The following is a 20,908-nucleotide window of genomic DNA, read 5'->3' as shown; positions in this document are numbered from 1 at the left end:
ATACAGGATAATTATTCAGCATTTAGGAGAGCGTATTTATTTTCCTTTTTTGGAATATTCAACTTGGTTCAGATTCATTTCTTGATTGATTCATATCAGCTAACAGTCCAAAAGCTAAAGAAATTCAGTTTAATATAATATAAATCAACAAAAAGTAAATATTGTTATTTTAAACTTTTTTTTTGTTTGTTTTTCTTATTTTAAAGAGTAACACGCTCTATTATATTCATACTATAAACATTAAAATAAGTAATTGAAAAATGTATCATTCTGTTCAATTCTGCTCAATACTGAAATATATCCTACTAATCATAATAAACCGAATAAACCCATCTTTCATTTCAGTGCTCTTTAGCCGACACTTCTTTAAATACACATTCTACAGTTCCACAACTCAACGTAATCCCTGGGCTCAAAATCCTGGGTTTAACGTCGTAAAACTCCGTCAGCCGTTCCCAAATGGCAGCAGTCTTGAATTAAAAAACATTAAAAACCGGGACCCAGCTCCCTACGCAAAGTCAAAGCATCTTGTTGAAGGTTTTCACAGAATTAATAAACACCTGTAACAGTACGACCACAAAGTGAGCAGGCGAGCGGGAAGACGTTTGCGGTGCTCGGACGGAGCGGCTGAGAGAATGTGGAGAGACGAACGACAAGTTTGTTAAGATATTTAAGTGCATTGAAATAAGTCGCACCCCCTGCCCCTCAGCTTTAACCAAGCCTCTGTGTGTGTCCTGTTTCTCCCTCTGTGGGACTGAGGTGTTTTTGGTTTGCCGCTGAGGTGCAGAGCGAGAAGCACTTTCTGTTGTAGCTGCAGCGTCTGTAATTATACCCCACAGGAGACATCTTGGAACTGAGTGCCACTATCATTGACATACAGCCCCAATGCACACTGGCTGCTGCTGCCACTGTAACAATCCCACTTCAGAGTTCAACACACAATGATGAATACAGCAGTGTTGCAACCTCTTAAAAAGGAGGTAGAGCCACAGAGAGCTTGTTGAATACAGGTGTTATAACTGTGAGAGCACACCACCAAAAAAAACCTTTGGTGGAGTGGATTATGCTAATGTTATTATTCATACACTAAAATAATCACTCCTCTGTTGTATCTGTATCAGGATTCAACAATATAACAGCAGCAGGAAAGTATTTAATAGTTTTAAAAGGTGCACAGATTATTTTTGTAATGTTAAAACAAAGCAAAGATCATTAAATGTTGAAAATCCCGCATTTATTTGGATTAAAATGTGATTTGCAACTTGAAATCTAAAACCATTAAAAACCCTTAAAACCCATAAGATTAGACAAAATCAAAGTGAGTAAAACAGGTATCATGGACTAGACAGGGTGTGAGACAGAAGTAATAAAGAGAGAAGAGAAGATCAATTTCAGAGTTGACATCCAACAAAAAAAAAGTATAGAAAAGAAAAATAAATAAATGAAAGTGGGAACATTTCAGAGTTGAGGGAAAGTATATTTCAGAGTTAACATCGAGCAAAAGCTTTTCAAACTGTAAGCTGACCTTGCTGGTTGAGCTGCTGCGTGCTCTTGCTCCACTGCGACAACCCCACGATGGCCACCATCTTGGCGCCCAGACTGGAGCGCCGCTTCTTGTTGCCGGCCAAAGACGTGGAGTCAGGGCCTCCGCTGCTGGGACTCTTCTCCAGGTTGCACATGGCCCCCGAGATGCTGGAGGAGCGCACCACGTTCCGGGCCGCCGCGCTCAGCCCGCTGAGGCCGCTCATCCCGACAGGGCTGGGCACCTCCACGGAGCTGCTGAGCATCATGGTCCCGCTGTAGGACTGGAGGGCCTGATGGGCTGGGAGGAGGGCGGGACAGACAGTTAGACCGGGGCTGGGGAGAGAGGACGAGAGAGAAAAGACATTAAAAGGTGAGGGTGGGAGAACAGACTGGACAACTCACATAAAAAACGTCTTGATGAAACACTGTATAATATTTTACAGCTGCAGCAACAGCTTCCCAGGGCTGAAGGCCAATGAGTATCAATTTCAACCACAGTTTGGTTTTCAATTAAATCCCCTCACTTATTGCAGAGGCAGCAGAAACGCCTTCCTTACACCATTAGAAGACAAATACCAAGTGAAAAGCCCGGACAAGTCTTTGTGATCCCCAATAGTTTTGCAAAGTGAGTAAACAAAGAACATAAAGGTCAGCAGGCGAGGACAGTGCAGATGGCAGCAGGGTGTTCAAGTGAGTTAAGAAAAAGCTCACAAGCTCTCACTCACACACACACACACACACACACACACACACACACACACACACACACACACACACACACACACACACACACACACACACACACACACACACACACACACACACACACACACACACACACACACACACACACACACAAATGTCAGCGCTGGCCTGCTGTTGAGGGGTGACCCTGTCAGCTGGTCTTTGTCTCGTGTGTTTTTTTGTATTCTTATGCTGTGTCTGACCTTAACACTGACAGATGAGAAACTCTACAGCTCTAATCATCACTAGGATGGCTGAATCCTAGGAGAATACAGGCGTGTGTGTTTGTGTGCATCCTGCAAACTTTGATAAACTTTGTAATATGTAACGGACAGACACAGTAGATGGCCTCTCTCACAATAGACGACATGACAGTGTGATGATGAGCCAGCGAGCAGCAGCACGAATTGTTCTTTTCTTTACCCTAGAATGGGGCCTTTATATTTTAATACTTTATATTTACATGTACATCGGGACGAAGCCTCTCTATGGAGGCCGCCAAGTTTTTTACAGTAGTTCAAACTGGATAAACTAAACACCTTTCGAGTTTTTATGACAACTGAAGGCTGCCACGAGTTCTCTTTCATGTTTGGAAGGGCAGAGCGAGGTGAGGGGTATTCAGCTGCAACATGCAACTTCACCACTAGATGTCACTAAATACTACACACTGAATCTTTAAGAAAAGTGCATTGTAAATAAAGCTTATTATTAATACGATAGTCATCACCATTATTATTATCATTATCGTCTCTTTCTTCATCACCTAACCCTCTTCTCCCCTTCTGTTATCATTTTCACAATCTCACAGAAAGTATAGTCAATGCACTAATTTGTTGCACATACGATTACAAACACAGAAAACAGCTTAGTTGGGTCTGGACATTATCTGGATTTTGTCTTTCACATATGAACAATCTCTGGAACACTCAGGCGAGGGGCGGCCTCTGGGTAGAGCGTGTAGGAGGCAGGACATAATGTACTAATTCCACTGCCGGAATCACGTTTTTGTTTACGGCACATCAACACCGGCGTCTGCCCTCATCGCCACAAGCTCCTAAATCTCAATGTCCTTCCAAGTTGCCATATTTTTTCTGCGTCTGTATGGCACCTCTTTTTCCTATTTGTATTCTTTTTTCTACAGTTTTGCATCTGTCGCATGTTAGAAACATCTTCAACACACTCACTTGCTTGCGGTGAAAAAACCATAGAAACTCTGTGAGAGTTCGACGCTTTGAGCTAAATGCTAATGCTACTCGTGCTCCCGGTGATAATTCTAACATGCTGATGCTTGAACACCACCAGTTTTACATTTCATCCAGAGATCCCATGGAACGATGCACAAATGCATTTCGCTGCTGAAACACTCTGTGCCGAGGATGCAAATCATAAATAATACAAGTACAGGGAAGTTGCCCTTAATACGTCTTTGAAGAGTCAAATGCAAGTGTGCTGTGCTTCAGACGTCTCAGTGAATCACCATCACTGCGCTGCTTTGTCACACCACCACAGCCATGTTTATGCTTACTGTACAAAAACCCTTTCCCCACCAGCACTTTGTGAAGCAATGCATTCACTCTTACTACAATCACCAAGTGCTACTGAGGAATTATGAAGTCAGGCAGCAAAGGGCATTTTGGCATTTTGTAATGAAAGTTGTAATAATTACCTGGGGGGTGTCATGCTTTGTACAGAGGTGCTGCAGTGACATTTGTTTAGAGGCGTAAAGGGAAAGACAGGTGGAGAAAAGGGGGATATTCAGGCTTGAAACCTAAATTCCGGTGAACCAATGTGTCCTTATTTCCTTCCTCTGTCTTATTCCACTTCCTTGCTTTCTCCTCCATCTCTTTTCTCTTCCAGCCCGTGTGCACTCTCTCACCAGCTCTCTAGGGGGGCCTCTGTGCTTTGAACACACAGCGAGAAGAGCGGCAGCGGCAGCGAGAAGAGCGGCAGAAAAAAGGAGGAAGGGGGGGCAAATAGACGGGAGACATTGAGAATAAAATGTCTGCTTTCAGAGAGGCGCGAGGACAGAGAAGAACGAGGGAGCGGTGAGGACAGAGGGAAGAAGGAGAGACGTGGGAGGAGAGGATGCTTCATAGTGAATGGACGCAGAAAAACACTGCAGGAAGCCGCGGCCTGATCTGTGAGGAATAATGGAGTGAACGAAGGAGAAGAACATGACAGTGATAACGACTGAGACATGCATCCAAAAATGAAGTCAAAGTGGCTTGATTGTCCCCTGGTGGCTGGCTGGAGTATAGGTCATAATTCCCGCCTTCTCGGGTTAGCGGAAGGCGCATAGACCCGAACATAAGAAGTCAAAGTACACGTCAAACACAAATATCTCAAAGATGGTGTCTGTCGATTTTATGATCACCCTGATGTTCAAGTGCTCATTTCAGGTAAATTAGTTTTTTAATGCTATAAAAAAACAAGGTGAAACGACATGATTGACAGCTGAGATTGACTCGTGATTGGTCGAGCACTTGCATTGATGGGACCACGCTACCGGGGCTCCGTGCCGCAATCGCTACCGTCTGTGCAGACTCTGGCTCCAAATGCGCAAGATGGTGGCAGTCGTGTCCAGGATATTTTGGCTTCATTTCTGGATAGTGGGAGGAAGTGAAGAGGTGTCATCCATCTTTGTTTACAGTCTATTGAAATCTTCCTTCCCGATCGCAGAGTTTTTCCAAGTGTGTGGTTTTCTGTATAGCATGTGACTGAGTCTGACGTCTCATGTGTATGAGCAATGGTCCTTCTGAATGATATCTCTGATGGCCCCTCAGCCAAGTATGACCGTCCACACTCGTAAACTGATGCAGAGTTGCACAGGAGAGAAAACATTATCTTTCCCTTTCAGTCTCTCCCATAAAGATATGGCTGAGCGATCCATTAACGGCCCCCTCTTTAAGCTGCTCTCTACAGACAGGCCACACCGCCACTGCTGGTCTGTTAATTAACCTACAGTTTAGCTGTTAAGTAAAGAAGGAAATAAACACTGTGGGTGTTGGCAGAACACCATAAACCCATAATACATAATTTATAAATCTGATCATAGACAGTGACGTCTCCTATTCTCGTTTTATCTTCCTATTCATCGGGTTTACCCATTTCTAATCTGTTTTTATTTATTGATTACGCTCATTTTTTCTAATTTATTATTTTTAGCGTTTGTTGTTGGATGAGTCTATTTGGATGCGTGTTTGCCAACAGCTTTTGACTGGTGCCAAATTTCCCATGTGGGACAGCAGAGAGGGAACTGAGCTGAGTCATAAATAAACAAATAAATAAAAATATCTGTCAGCAGTTTTGTGTCTGCCATTTGTCATCGGTCACATGTCATCAGCTATTTAAAAGAATCAGCATTTGGTCTTATTGAACGAGATCTCTAGGCATGACACATTACAACATATTTTTTAATAAATTAAAGATACTGTATATTATGTAACATTTCTTCGTTAAATTGTCTAAAACGACTAGACCCATGTTATTATGTTGACTTGTCTAATTACACAATCCAAAATGTTTGCAACAATTTTCAAACCCAGAATAATCCCCAGTTTTATTCAAGAAGGAAAAACACACTGCTAATACATCACCTCCTCCTTGAACCCGATTTACGCCCGAGTTGTGTCAGGTACTCATCTTCAAACTCGGCCTTTTGTTATTGTCTTGATTGAAGGACCCCGAGCAACCGTCCGGCCATGACTGCTGTTGTGAAAACTTCTTTGAAATTACTCAAAATCGATTCAAATTTATTTTCGGCCATATTTGGCATGATTTCCAAAGTCTGTTGTAATCCTGTACAAAATTGCAAAGCATTTGCATTTATATTTCCATCATAGTATACAAACAAACTTTGTCCGATGATTTCATGAAATATCATGTGGTGCGACCATCAAGAAAGGACCAATTTGGGACTTTGATGTTGAAATCCATTCAAAGACAGGAAGTTGCATCATAAACCATTTTGCCAAGGACCCATGGAAGCAGCAACAGGTTTGTAACTCTCTCTCAAATTTGGAAAAAGATAACCTTTTTCACAGCTGGTATGTAGTTGCCACATTTGGATATCATGTGGTATGACCTCAAAAAAACTTTGAATTCTAAGTTATTTCTAAAAATATATATTTCGATTATAAATGTCATAGTGACCTTTTGTGCTGACCGAGTTTTTTTTCTTTAGGTGGCCAATTCTGTGGCTGTAAATTTTGACTGAACTAGAAAAATATCATGTGGTGCGACCATTGCAGAGTGTTTTACATGATAGATATATGTCCTAGATTGGGAGTTTTGGGTCTTTTTTAAATTCAATTAATGATTTATATACATAAAGTACTTTATTTTAGTATTATTTGGAAAATATTTCTATGCAATTAGAGTATTTTTTTCTAATATTTCAGAAACAACGGTTTGTTTAATTTTTGTACAATATCATGAATAAATACTACCCCAAAAATGTAACATGTAATTTTATCTTGGTTATTATGAATTTATTAGTAATTTATTATTTATTTATGTGTTTATTTATTCATAACTGTTTCAATTTATTTTACCAGATGCCACTTCCAAGCAAAATAAAAACCGCTCGCCATATGCAGCGTGTTAATTCTGACCCTGTAGCAAGAGCGGAGAACCTTGCTCAGAGAAGAGAAAGGTATGTTAAAACATTTTAAAAATGAAAACTACAAATAAAGCAACATGAAGTACATATTGCTCTTATGTGTTTTTCATTACTGGACGAAATGCATATTTGCATTAAAATGTTCATCTATCATTAGTCCAAAATAACTTATTGATTTATGGCATGACATTACATATCTTTTTCAGCTACGAGAGAAATAAGCAGCAGGGAGAGATTCCATATGCCAAGTCAAGTGAGTTGTATTTTAAAATTGGCCTGTTGAAAATCCTTAGACGTCATTGACCCACATGTTAAGAATTGTTTTGGAAATGATCAATAAAAAGCTGACAAACTCGATTATAAATCTCTCTCTGAAGAAAAGGTGTCCGACAATCGACAAAGGGAGATGTCTGAAAAAATTAAATTAATGAGATTATCACACACATTTACATACATCTAGGATATTTACATTCTAATAACAGATTCTGTTTTTACATTGCAAAAATTCATGATAAACAATACGGCCGGCAGTGTGCAAGGACAGACAGGAGCTGTAATGCACTTCCTGCTGAGGCTACCATGGAAACTTGCATGTTACGACATTGTGTGTGTGTCTGCCCAGCGCCTGCTGCCATTGTGTTAGGCCTGGTGTTGTTGTGAGTATGTGCATGTGTGTGTCTGATGCATCTCTCTGATCATAAGGGGGGCTCTGAAGGCGAGAAAACAGACGGTTGGTTTTGCCACTACGCCGCACACACAGAGGACTGTGAGAATGCCAGGCTGTGGGATGACTGAGAGCCAAATGGATCACACACACAAAATCCCACACAGCGAAACCCACCGTAGTGCAAACACACATATGCCGCACTGACTGTACGTGCCAGAGTGTGGCAGAAGAAAGAGACATAATATTGAATGACGGCGAGCGCTGACACCGTCTTGGCTGATGGACTTGAATCAACATCCAAATCTTAAAGGGGACATAGCATGCAAATTCCACTTTGTTAGTGCTTCTACAGGTTAATGTGGGTATCTGGCATGTCTACCAACCCAAAAACTCTGGGGAAAAAACACTTGCGCGTTTTGTTATAGTTCCTCTAAGTCAGAAACGTCATGCTTGAGCGACTCGATTGCGCTTCCTGGGTATTGTGTCGTAACAATACACTGGAAGTCTCCCACATGGTCTTGGCCCCCCGTCCCGTCCCGCCCCCCACATTCGTTACTCCGGGTTTACACCGAGGCTGCGAGGCAGCAGCGCCGTTCCCAAGCACGCAGCCGGGCTGTTCACACGGGACGAGCATTTCTCCGCTGGTCAGCCCGCGATTCACTCACATGTGGCATTTGTCTGGATCGTTGGGACTGGGAGGCTGCAGCAGCTGCTCGGCGCGACGCGACCGCTCTCCCGTGCGTGAGCTGGAATTTGTGTCAGCGCCACACAGCCTGCTGTGTGGAGGACTTCCGCAGATGTTCAGCTTACTGTAACCCCGACACTACATTCAACGGGTCAACAACAAGCGGAGAAAGCAGAATCGCGGGCTGACCTTATATATACAGTCTATGGGGCTGACCAGCGCGGAGAAATGGCTCTCCGCGGTGAACAGCCAGGCGGCTGCGCGCTGGAGAACGGCGCTGCGCTGCTCGCAGCGGTCTTCCACACTGCCAGCTGTGTGGAAGACTTCCGCAGTGTTCAGCTCTACTGTATGCCGGGTTACAGTAGTTCCGCCGGGTTACAGTAGTTCGCCGTGGTACACCGGACGCGGAAGCGCCATGAGGAGCAGCGCAGCGCCGTTCTCCAGCCGCGCAGCCGCCTGGCTGTTCACACGGGACGAGCATTTCTCCGCTGGTCAGCCCCATAGACTGTACATATAAGGTCAGCCCGCGATTCTGCTTTCTCCGCTTGTTGTTGTACCCGTTGAATGTCGGGGTTCGGGGAAAATGATGGTCTTCATAGCCCCCCACCTCTCTTTCTCTCTCTGTCTGTCTGCTTGTGTGCTTGTAGTGGGGGCAGAGGGGACATTTAATTATGTGATTGGGAAAATTAAAACTCCAGGACAACAAGGGAATACAAAGTATGGGATGCATATTTGATAATTTATATCATATAAAATATGTAATTTATATCGTTTAAAATCATGGGGGGAGAGGGGGGAGGGGGGAGCTGGCTCATTAGCATTTAAAGGAACAGGCAGTCAAAACAGGTCGCTCTGTGGAGGGCTGTTTTATACAGGGTAAAAAGGGTGCTGTTTTAAATGATCCTTGTGGTATTTTGACCAAAGTATGTTACAGACATTTCATTAAGACCCCAAGGAACCATATCAACTTGTGGTAAAATGGGCATGCTATGTCCCCTTTAAGTAAAAACACTCTGACATAGATTTTCGATTTCAGCGCCATGTTGAACGAGAGAGTTCAGTGGATCAGGCACAAACTGACCAGACACACTCACAGCACTATTAAATATTCACAAATTTCCTATTTCACGCTTTGGAGAGCAATAATACGGTCGGCGATCACGCACACAAATCTGAATCATATGTTAATAGCTGTGAAATGAACAGAAAGCGGAGTTGACGAGGAGCCTTCGCTTTGCCTCTCCCATCGGCCCAATCACCTTTAAAATAAAATAAAATCTTTAATGAGGTGAGTCGTTGAGTCACTCCTTCGACATCACCGTGTGACAGCGGACATAAATCCGATCCGTTACACCGTGTTTTAACACAAACTGCTGCTGAATCATGCTGATTGAGCCTTGGCAGGGAAGCAGAGGTTTACACTTTCTCCATCAGAACTACAAATACGGGTCAAATTAGCCCGTCTCAGGATGTTTAAAGATGCAATATGGTATCAAATTGCTCAATTAACCACCTTATACCTTAAGAGACATCAGTGTCTTCACTTCCTCCCACTATCCAGAAATGAAGCCAAAATATCCCAGATACCAACGCTACCATCTTGCTCCATTTATGTCATTTGGAGCCAGAGTCTGCACAGTAGCAATTTGGGCAATGGAGCCGTGTTAGCGAGGCACCACCGATAAACATGCTCAACCCATCGCAAGTCAGTCTCAGCTGTCAATCATGTAATTTGATATTTATTTCCTAGACACTAACATAAAGCAGGCAGAATTTATGACTTATACTGCAGCCAGCCACCAGGTGGCAATCAAGATACTTTGGTTTCGTTTTTAGGGGGCTGTCATGTCATCCATTTTTATACATAGTCTATGAAAGTGGCTAGTCTGTGTTACATGAGAGAATGGAGAAGTAGTGTAGCCCAGGGGGCAAGAAACAACGTCCGATGGCAAAGAAAAAATTGTGTTATGTAAGAGAAGCAAAACACGGGTTAATATTGGTGTTGCTTTTAACCACTGGAGGGAGCTCTTGACAAGTAAGAGAAATGTAATGCTAGATGTACAACAGGTTTTCTAAACTGGGGAGTAAACAACTGTTGTTGATAATGTAAAAAAATGTAGCAAATACTAAGAGGACCTTTAAGGTACGCATGATAACATTTGTTAAACTTGCACATAAAATGAAATCATGTTCCATTGAAACTTGAATGTTATTTTCATAGTTATTTCTGGTTGTTTTATGCAGTTATAAAAGTGTGGAACTCATCATAAACTGGGCTACATTTTGAACAACCTCAGATGGGCCAATTTCATTTTTCCGGTGGTTTATCTAAACCACCTCATTTGAAGGTCAAACCAAAAATGCGTCCACCGGTAATGCATTGACCTACTTACTTTCTTATGAAAACTTAACAAGTATATTACGTGGAAACTGAGCTTGACAGCTTAGCCTGTAAAATGATGGATGTTTACTACTCACAATTTGAAAATAAGTTTGGTTACCATGAGGGCTTGAATTTTCTGACTGCTCATGTTTCTTCCTATATTGGATCTGCAATTTCTAGATCTCAGTAATTACCTCTGTGAGTAGCCTGTAATGTACAATCATGTACATGAAACCTGAGATGTGCTAAACTAGAATTATTCAGGCTTTCTTCACATTGTACTATATGAGCTTAGCAAGTTTTACCCTGCACTCCTTTGTGTTCATAGGATGTTAGTTCATGAACCAGACATGAAATCACAAAGACTTTTGGGAAGTCGGCAGTTACGCATTTGCAGGAATAACAACTACATGAAAATATCTTACTAAATACGGGCATGAAACCACACACACACACACACCGATAACCATCAAATCACCGGAGTATCATTTAAAATGTTCATTCACTCATCCCCCTGCTCCCCCCTGTATTCAACACTAATCCATCCACAGCTGAGCTCGCAACAGAGTGTTTTCATCTCAGCAGTGAATCAAATACCATATCCAGGATTGAAGCCAACAGCCTTTTGGAGAAGTGAGACCTCTCTCATATCACTTATCGTCCCTCAGCAGTCTCTGCAGCTCGCAGAGGTTTGCTGCACAACACCGTGGGAAATCTGCTGTGAAAATGAGACACATCATGTCACTGTGTTATCTTCTTTCTCTCCCCGCAGGCACACGCAGACTAAACAAACTCCTGTTTAACTGCTTTATTTATTTTCTTCAAATGTAAAAAGTTGTTTGTGGGGGGGGGGGACTGACTCATCTCTCACCACGTCTGTCCGGCCACTGAACACATTCTCGTTCTGCCCTCTTCTACTTTTCATCGCCATCAAAAGAGTGGATGGTGAAGTTACCCCGTCAGCAGCAGGGGGATTGGAGAGCGCCAGCAGAAAATAGCAAAATAAAAAGCCAGAGTGGCTGGGCTGGAAAGAAAGTGGGTTAAGAGGGGCGTGATGGATGAGACTGCAAGCTTTCCTGACTCGTGGCCCGCTTTCTCTGGTGACTAATGTGGTCACAGTGACGTCTCCCTCGCTACCCCTCAACCGCCCCCCCACATTTCTCCATCCCACCTGTGATGCTGGTGGCCGGCCTGGGGCAGAGAACCACACAGGAGCTCACCCCGCTTACCATGCCCGCATCGCCACGTCCCAGCTCGGGTAGTGATCTGCTAAGAGGGGGGATGCTGGAACAGGCCTGTAGGGACACAGCCGGGGTCAACCAGCACACGCCTTCCTCTCTTATTTACCCCTTAACCTCTGGAAGGGATGTGTGCATTGGATCATAGTCAGATCCTCTGGGAGGACAACATAAGAGCTGTATATTTATCTCTCTGCCAGCTTATGTTTTTAGGACGTCTATCATAGGCTTTTATACGTGACCTCATTTTTGGAATGCTTGCGTGTTTGGCTGATCTGACACACTGATACATATAGTGTTTAATTATAGCTAGTCTGAATGTGTAAAATTATATTATTATATCTTGAGACTTAATATGCAATTATGTTGTCTAAATTCAGAAATTCAAATAACTTACTGAGTCATATTTCTTATGAAATGACTTATCATGCAGTCCATTGAGAGGAACATGAAACCGACCAGGACTGTCATGCATTTACCTCAACGTGGCTGCAGATAGTTTGATATGTAGAGATGGTGTCTCCTAATTGTTGTCACATCTCTTTGCTTTACATAAATCTCTATAGATGCAATTTCATTACACTGTTTATGATTATTATGAATATTATCTTATTATTATGATGATCTACATGGATACCTTCTTGGTCTGTTTGTAGTTTTAATGTTTGATAGTTAGACATGTAAACAGCAGTTTCTGATTTCCTTCACCTGAATAAGGTCATACGCGAGAATTTAATCAAATTAAGATGTGGCGGATTCCGACCTTAGTCATATTATATAGGCTTTTACTGTATGTCTCTATTTTTTTTTTTTGATGATTCCAATTATCTTATATTGTTCTCTTTATGCATTTATTTTATTTTGCTTTTATTGATTAATGATTATTTTCTCTTGTAAAGCACTTTGTAATTTGCAAAGTAAATGCAATGTTTTGCTACATGGACATGTAAACAAGTAGTGGGATGAAGTGTTGACTTGAGTTATAATCAGACTATATGCTCTGTAACATTTGAACGGAATACTCTATTAGCATTTTGTGTAAACATCATTATTGAAATAATGTCTTTTCAGATTAAGGTCAATAGTCGGATTATTATTGTCCATGTTTAAAGGTTCAGTGTGAAGAATTTAGTGACATCTAGTGGTGAAGTTGCATGTTGCAGGTGAATACCCCTCACCTCACCCTCCCCTTCCAAACATGAAAGAGAACCTGTGGTAGCCTTCAGTTGTCATAAAAACGCAAAAGGTGTTTAGTTTGTCCAGTCTGGGCTACTGTAAAAAACATGGTGGCCTCCGTAAAGAGAGGCCCCGCTCCAGATATAAATATAAAGTATTTAAATATAAAAGGGCCCATTCTAGGGTAAAGAAAACAACAATTTGTACAATTTCGATGATTAAACACTAGTGAAAACATCACTAGGATTATTTTATATTCAATTTCTGCCAATTTCACCTAAATCTTACACACTGGACCTTTAATGGGAGATTTTACATTTCATAAATGTCGCACAAGTCCATAAACAGGTGATTTTCAGTGAGTCCAAGGTCATGTGAACAACAACAAACACATTGTGTTCCAAACTTCTTTTGTCAGAAAGCATTGCAGACTTTTGTCTCCCAGAAATGTGTTAAGTTAGCATGCGAGTAACCAACGTGCACATGATGGAGGTCACCTTTGCTGCTGCAGCAGCCTCAAACACATATCAGGTGTGGAGTGGCATTGATTTTTGTTTGAGGACTGTTGTGTTGCTTGGATAATGCCAACCTCTGGCATTTAACCAGACGATCACCTGACACTGACAAATACAAAAAATATATATCGGTCCACATGCATGTGAACGTGTCTGGATGCGATTGTGCAAAATGATCTTGTAAATAACTTTTGTGTCTCATTAGCAAATCCAGCATGAAGCGGGAAGTGAGGAGCAACCCCGATACAGCCAGTGAATTTTGCGTTCCAAATATTGTCCACAAGTGCTAACATATATAAAGATGCAGCCACACACACAGGAGCCTGCTCGTTACTGTGATAACTGCTCTGCCCCTTGGTTGTTTTCATTTCATTTTCATTTCAAAGAAGAACCAGGAGCAGCTACAGATGTGAAGTGTGGTCAGATGTATCAGTGCTTGTACGTGCGTGTGCGTGTGTCCGTGCACTATACTTTGCCTTTGCCCTTTCCAGCTACCAGTTTTGCGTAGCGTGTGTGTAAGTGTGTGCACGTGTGTGTGTGTGTGTGCATGAGCAGATGCTCTTTGATGAAAGATGATACAGTGCATAACGGCCCGGCTGGCCTTTTGAGTATCCAGCTTATCTGATACTATCTGACGCATCTCTCTCTACAACTCAGACTCAAACACACACACGCACCCACGCACACCCATTTTACACACAGATATTTCAACCTGGTGGATATTTCAGAAAAGCAGGACTCTGTCTGGCCTCTGAACTTCGGTGCCACACTCCTCAAAGCTGTATGTCGGCCACACCCTGCAAAACGTGGAGCTAAACTGTGACACAAGCACATGAATACTTCATAAACACACTTGTGAGCTGTGTTGCGGCTGTTTGAGGATGTAAAATTGTATGACAGTATTTTTTCTCCATCTTCCCTGCTGGTATAGAATGCAGAATCTGTGGAAAATGGTTTCTGTATATAAATACGGGACTTATAAGTGCAAATGGAGACCCAGAAACGCGGCTTTCCGAACCACAGCATGGAGTCTATTTCCAGCTTTAACCGTCTCAATTCTGTCTCAGTGGATTATTCAGGGGATCAAGTGTGACTCGGGCGAGGATTTCAAGAGTTAAGCACGTGGATGATTATTCTCTTTCTTCTTTAACACAGGGCCAAAGAGGGTCCACTCCTTCATTTTACTTCACACCCTGCACTAACAATTAAACAGAGCTTTAAGATTGTCAGATTTCCTTAGAGAGATTCAGAGAAAACACACGAGCCCATTAACACAGTAGCTCTGGAGCCGCGTGGCTGGTTTGTGTCCCTCACAGCACAGGTGGGGAGCACAGTTTGAGCCGCAGACCCGTACGTCGTTGTGTTTGTGTGTCTGTGTGCATACATACATGCGTGTGCAGCCGTGTGATAGAATCTCACACCTCAGCGTGCACTTGGCCTGACCTGAGCCCTGGCAGAAGACAGAACATTACGAAATATGCTTGTTCTCTGTACCCCACAGTCCCTCCCTGCTGTCACACAAACAAACAGAAGCTGGGTGGCAGTTCAGCACAGACTTGTCCTGGGGCCCTTTTTTTTTTTTTTATACCATTGGCCCCTAATAGGCCTCCAACAGTGCCAACACACTTACAATACAGCACAACTTGCAATCTGGTTTTGTGCAAGTAAAAGAAGAGAATAAGATACAGACGTGCTGAGAAAAAATACAAAAACATCAGAGACAAATAACCATTCACACTCACAACTAAGGACAATTTAGAGTCTCAAAATGACCTCACCCTGATGTGCGTACAGAAAGACCCCGGCTGAACTGGGATTCGAACCAGAGACCTTCTTGCTTCGAGAGGACAGTGCTGACTACCGCACAACAAACGCAGTAACACAATAAAACACAATGCAACTCTGTTTAGTTGCAATTCGGTTTGGTTGCATTGAGCTAAAAGTGCAAAATACTAAAGGTCTTAATGAATAATTCAATAAATTAATTTAATCAGGCATTGAGGAGTGTTTTTTTGGTTAGTTTGTTTTTTGTTTTGACATCATACATGGCCAAATTGATAGAGGCAACTAGTTTTCTAAAGCAACATTGTTAGAAAAAATCCTTAAGAATGGGTTTGGATTAGTATTTATGTCACATTACAATCCATCCATACAGCATTAATGCATATGAGCTGGTGCCCATCATGTCAAACCACCACATCAGTGCCTTGAAACAGTCCACGAGAGGGTGAAGACATCAACCTGGAACCTGACAGCTATTATTCGCCAAAGCCAAGTTGCAGGATGTTGGAGTATATGAGAGCGAAGCAAGTCTTTCCAGCTGATCGTAATGATTTCATGTGCTCAGCACCTCTGAGCTCGACCCCGTGCGTTGTCACAATAAAAGACACGTTCACACGACTGCACCCAGTTTGAACCATGCACGCAACCTCACTGTTTTCACTGATCACCTGCTCTGCTGCTGGTTGCATGATACAGGGGGGGTGGGGGGGGGCATCAATCCACATCATTCCTGCATCGCCCTGTGCAGAAATGGAAGCATTTTGAGCCCCTGGAGTAAAGAGAGAGGGATCTTTGCACTCACCTCTTGCAGCAAGGACCGGCGAGGTGAAGGTGCGGGGTGTCGGAAGTGGTCAAATAACTGTTGGTGTGTGTCGTCTCTGTGTGAATGTCATCGTTCGGCTTGTATCGTTGCGGTGCTGGTGTGTTTGTGTGTGTGTGTGTGTGCGCGCGCGGTGTCCGACTGCTCCTCGGCTCGGTGCTGCTGCTTCTCACACTGCACGCGCTGCTGTGGAGAGAGGAAGGAAGGGAGGGGGGAGGAGAGGAGAGGAGAGGAGAGATGCGCGTATTAGGTGTTTTCAGTCGGTGTGGCAAACAGCGACCACGTGTGGCCGTGTGAGGCAAGCACACAATGCGTGCGTAAATCCTGTTGAGCTCATCTCCTCTTTGTGTCTGGGAAAGACGGAGGGATGAGGGTGCATGAGTTTCTCTGAGTCGGCCACCTGCTCATGCATGAAACCCTCTGTTTCTCACCGTCTGATAAATATAACAGCTATAGTTAAAGTTGTGAAGTCCTTTTTACGACTCTGGTGCGCTCGTGTGTTTTAAGAATGTTGGGAAAAAAGACATGGCGGCCGTAAACCAAAATGTGTGTATTTATTTGTTTAAACGACACATTGGCACGTCTTTTCAACATTTGCATAGCAGTAAAGAGCAAAGTAACGTCAGTGATGCTGCAGCCACTGGCTCTGGATCAGGAGGACAGACCCCAACTGGGCCCCAAGATGTTAGGGGCACACACCCAGGTCTGAGCAGCCTGTGGTGGGCCTGCCTTAGCAGAGGGTGTCTTGTGATTAAAAGGCCGAAACTCCCAATGACGCTAAAGTGCTCAACTGATGCTATGACCCTAACATCTGCTGGTTATTGTTAAGTCTACTGGTGGTTGGCAACTTCACTCGTATGGAAAAAACATTCACTATCTTGTTCCATGTTCTGAAATCTGTATTTGTATGTCATAGTCATAGTTGCATTGTCGTTGCTTGGTCACCACTGCAAGGCAATGCAAAAATGCAATTGAAAAATAAAAACCATTAACTACACTTAAACCCGGTCCCATGCAGGTTGATGCATTTCCACAGACATTGCTTCATCGCTTTCCTTCTCCTCTGCTCATGCAGCAGGTCCTGCACGCACAAATAAAATGAATGTAATGGATGTGATGTAACGTGATTTTCTGTCCAGCCTCTCAGTGCCACTTAGGTCCACTTAAGTTCAAATGATCCAGGCCTCACCCCGGTCTGCTCTGAAACACAGTGCATACATTCTCTGCCCTGACAATGTTTACTCAACACAGCGTGTTATTACTGTCAGAGGAGGAACACGGTGCCCTGGTCCTGATGTGAACCCATGAACGCACAGCACAGAAACCCAGCTCCTTACCCTTCCAGGTGAAATATGTGCCACTCGGTCACCCAATGCGGCAAGCCACTCAAATAGGCATAAATCAGAAGCCTTGGATCAATGCCCTGTTTCCCATAGGCGAGCCGCTGTGGCCCAACACGATCAATTCAACCCCGGGAGTCATTGTTCCAATTACTAAGCCTGGTTTCTCTGTTGCAACAGTAAGGAGGGTCGACTGGAATCAGCCTCCCCCACCTCAAACATTAATACCCGGCACTGAATCCGAATCAGCTCATTATCATTCTGCAGAGAGAGAGAAGGGGGTTGAAGCGTTGAGTGGAGCATCTGTTGCTGTCATCAGCTGATATAGTGACCACAATGGCCGTGTTGTAGCAATGAACACAATGTGCGTTGAAGCAGTGTGTGTCATAAAAAAAAAAAATGCTGATCAGGGAGGAGGAATTTCAATAGCTGCAGGCAGGAGTTATAATTCAAAGGATTGATCCGCTCCCAGCTCGACATACATACACAGCGGCAGTACATGGTCTAAATAGGGAATAAACAAGACAGACGGCCCTGTTTCCCCCTATGGAAATGTGTGTTAAATGTATACGAGCACAATACACGCCGTGTGTCTGGTGAATGTGGCTGGGGTCAGGTCAGAGTCTATTGAATTACAGTGTATTTTGTGATTTTACAGGAAGGTGGGGCAGGCAGGGGGCGGGAAGGAGACGTGTGTACAGTGCATGAAAGGTGTGTGTGTGTGTGTGTGTGTGTGTGTGTGTGTGTGTGTGTGTGTGTGTGTGTGTGTGTGTGTTTGCTTTTTGTTACCTCTTTAGGACATTTTCCAGCACTGGCCTTGTCCATGAATATATTATATATATATATATATGATATATATATATCAGGAACAGGCCTTGAAGACTGACAGCTACAAGGAGAGGGTCAAGAAGGAGAAAGAGGAGAAGAAAGAAAGGACGAAGAGCGAGAAGGAGGAGAAGATGGAGAAGAAAGAAAGGAAGAAGGAGGAGAAGATGAAAAAGAAAGAAAGGGAGAAGATGAAAAAGAAAGAAAGGAAGAAGAGAGAGAAGGAGGAGAATGAGGGGACGACGAGGAGGAGGTTCCCCTGTTTTCTCTTCAACTTCAAACCCTCCTAATCTCCTCTCCCATCCTTTCTCTCCCTCTGCCCTGTCAATCATCCCCTCATCCCAGCTCCCCCACTACCTTACACCTTAACCCCTCCCCTCCCCTCCTCACCCTCCATCTACCTGTATGTGTTAGAAAATAAAAAAGAACAATCTATCAATAACAGTGACCTTTCCTCTGTCTAGTGATTCCAGAAAGCTCTGTCAGTATGTGACTTGTATATCTCAAGAACTGTTCTTCTTATCAGCTACACACACGTTTGTTCAAAGGCCGATTGAAGAGCAGTTTTTGTGACTGTTGTGATTTATTTTATAATAAACTTTGAATAAACAGACAACCAGCGCTGTGGCTGATGTTTGGTCCACAATCAAAATGATGAAAACCAAACATTCATATGTAAAAAAAACTAAATATCTATTTATATTTTATTCCTTTGTATTTTAGCTGGAAAACACACATTCTCCGCAGCACTATCCTTTTATTAGATTTAATTATATTATTTTGAAAGACACTGACAGACTATGTATCTACTTGACTAAGGTATGTTTACTTAGTTTTTCTGCTTATTATTCTGCATCAAAATATACAGAGGCTGTACATCACGTAATAACTCCGCTGCAGAGATCACATGGTTTTGTTGACACCCCATCGACACCGGTGTCGGCTATCCTCACAACAAACTCTCTTTACGTCTTCATCCTCTATATATACAGTCTATGGTCAGGACCAGTGGACCTCACGAGGACCAGAGCCTGGTCTTAATGAGGCAAATCATCGGTTGTGAGGTCCTGGTTACGTTTAGGGTTAGACAAGAATTGGTCATGGTTGAGGGTAAGGATAAGGTTTTGATTAGGCTGTCCAATATTAATAGTAATAATAACTATATTTACACAGCACATTTTAAAAGAGAAGTTTCTAAGTGCTTCTCAAACATATTGATGATATTAATAATGATTTCATAATTTTAAATTAAGTACAGCATTATATAGAACATTGAAATTCAAATGATACATATTTTAAAAGTTATATGATATAGTAATATGATTAAAAGAAACATAGCTGCACAAACCTCTCACTCTGTGTGTATGTATACTCATTCTTGTTTCCTCTTTAGGATATTTTTTGGCATAAACACTGACCTTGTCAGGATCAGTAGACCTCATGGGGACCAAATGTCTGTTTGTGGGTTAAGACTTGGTTTTAGGGTTATAATTAGGTCTAGGTTAGAGTTAGGCATTAGGATAAGGGGCTAGGGAATGCAATATGCCAATGAATGTCCTCACAAAGATAGAAGTACAAGTTGTCTTTGTGTGTGTGTGTGTGTTTGTTTGTGTGTCTGTTTCAACTCAAATGTCATTGCTCCCCCCTGTGAGTACCCAGCAGTCCCCAGGAGGTAGGAAGGAGGAAATTACAGCATTCACAAATAAACAATTCTCACTATTTAACAGGTCAGATGAGAAAAAACATAATCATTTCTTTAATATGATTGAATTGTCTTAATGCACTCCAGAGCAAGTAAAAGATTCCCAGTAAAACATTCTGTTTAGCTGTGTGTGTGTGTGTGTGTGTGTGTGTGTGTGTGTGCACGCAGGCGTCTAAAGGCTCATCCCTCACTTTTAATATGTGCTCTGATCAGTGCAGCTCGAGAACACATTACATAAACACAGGCAGATTTGATGCTGCAGCAGTCGGTCATTCGATCTGCTGCTTAGTTACTGTTGGGGAAACTAAAATTCACAAACGTCCCTGTTAATCACTATAGGTGGATGCAAGATTTATATATGTTTTTACTGGAATGAGCCTTTTTATGAGTCTCTATTTTAATCCTTCATTAATACATTCAATTATTTATGTGTTATCTGCTCACAAGGGGGTGGGATGTTACTGCAGGAGGTATTAGGATGTTGCACACTGTTGTTGGCAGTAAATGTTGGGATTTCAGTTATGTGAATGTAGAAATTGTATTAGCTATGTGCACTGCGCTTCTAACCGGGACATGAAAAATGGACTTGGAGATGATCTGACTCACAAATACACACACACACACAGCTCACAGCTCACTTGCACCTCTTGCTGATTTCACAAACTCACTGTCAGCTGAAAATATGCCCCCGTCAGCAGAGCCCCTATAGCAGCAGAATAGCTTATTGGTGTCTCTTTGTCGCTGTATTCCTCTCCCTGTGAACACCTAATGAATACGTATTGAATAACTCATACGTTCATTATCGTTTGAGCTCACACTCTCCTCTCTTTCACTGGATGAAGACCTACAAGCTGGTGTGGACGGATGGTTGAGAACTCAGGGAACG

At 42.7% G+C, this 20,908-nt stretch overlaps 1 protein-coding gene across 2 annotated transcripts in view; it reads right to left on the bottom strand.

Moving 5' to 3' along the window:
* Positions 1-16,355, bottom strand: part of rims3 (regulating synaptic membrane exocytosis 3) — a 41,927-nt gene extending 25,572 nt beyond the window's left edge. For both annotated transcript variants that reach the window (XM_035183627.2, XM_035183628.2), the window contains exons 1-2: positions 16,138-16,355; positions 1,526-1,857 (exon numbers count right to left, since the gene is read on the bottom strand). In XM_035183627.2, the coding sequence (XP_035039518.1) occupies positions 1,526-1,790 (265 nt within the window). In that variant the 5' untranslated portion in view covers positions 1,791-1,857; positions 16,138-16,355. The remainder of the gene's footprint in view (positions 1-1,525; positions 1,858-16,137) is intronic.
* Between the last annotated feature and the right edge of the window lie 4,553 nt (positions 16,356-20,908).

The sequence above is a fragment of the Hippoglossus stenolepis genome, chromosome 17, assembly GCF_022539355.2.
Source record: "Hippoglossus stenolepis isolate QCI-W04-F060 chromosome 17, HSTE1.2, whole genome shotgun sequence".
NCBI lineage: Eukaryota > Metazoa > Chordata > Actinopteri > Pleuronectiformes > Pleuronectidae > Hippoglossus > Hippoglossus stenolepis.
Note: the sequence above shows the minus strand (reverse complement) of the source record. Positions and strands in the feature narration are given on the sequence as shown.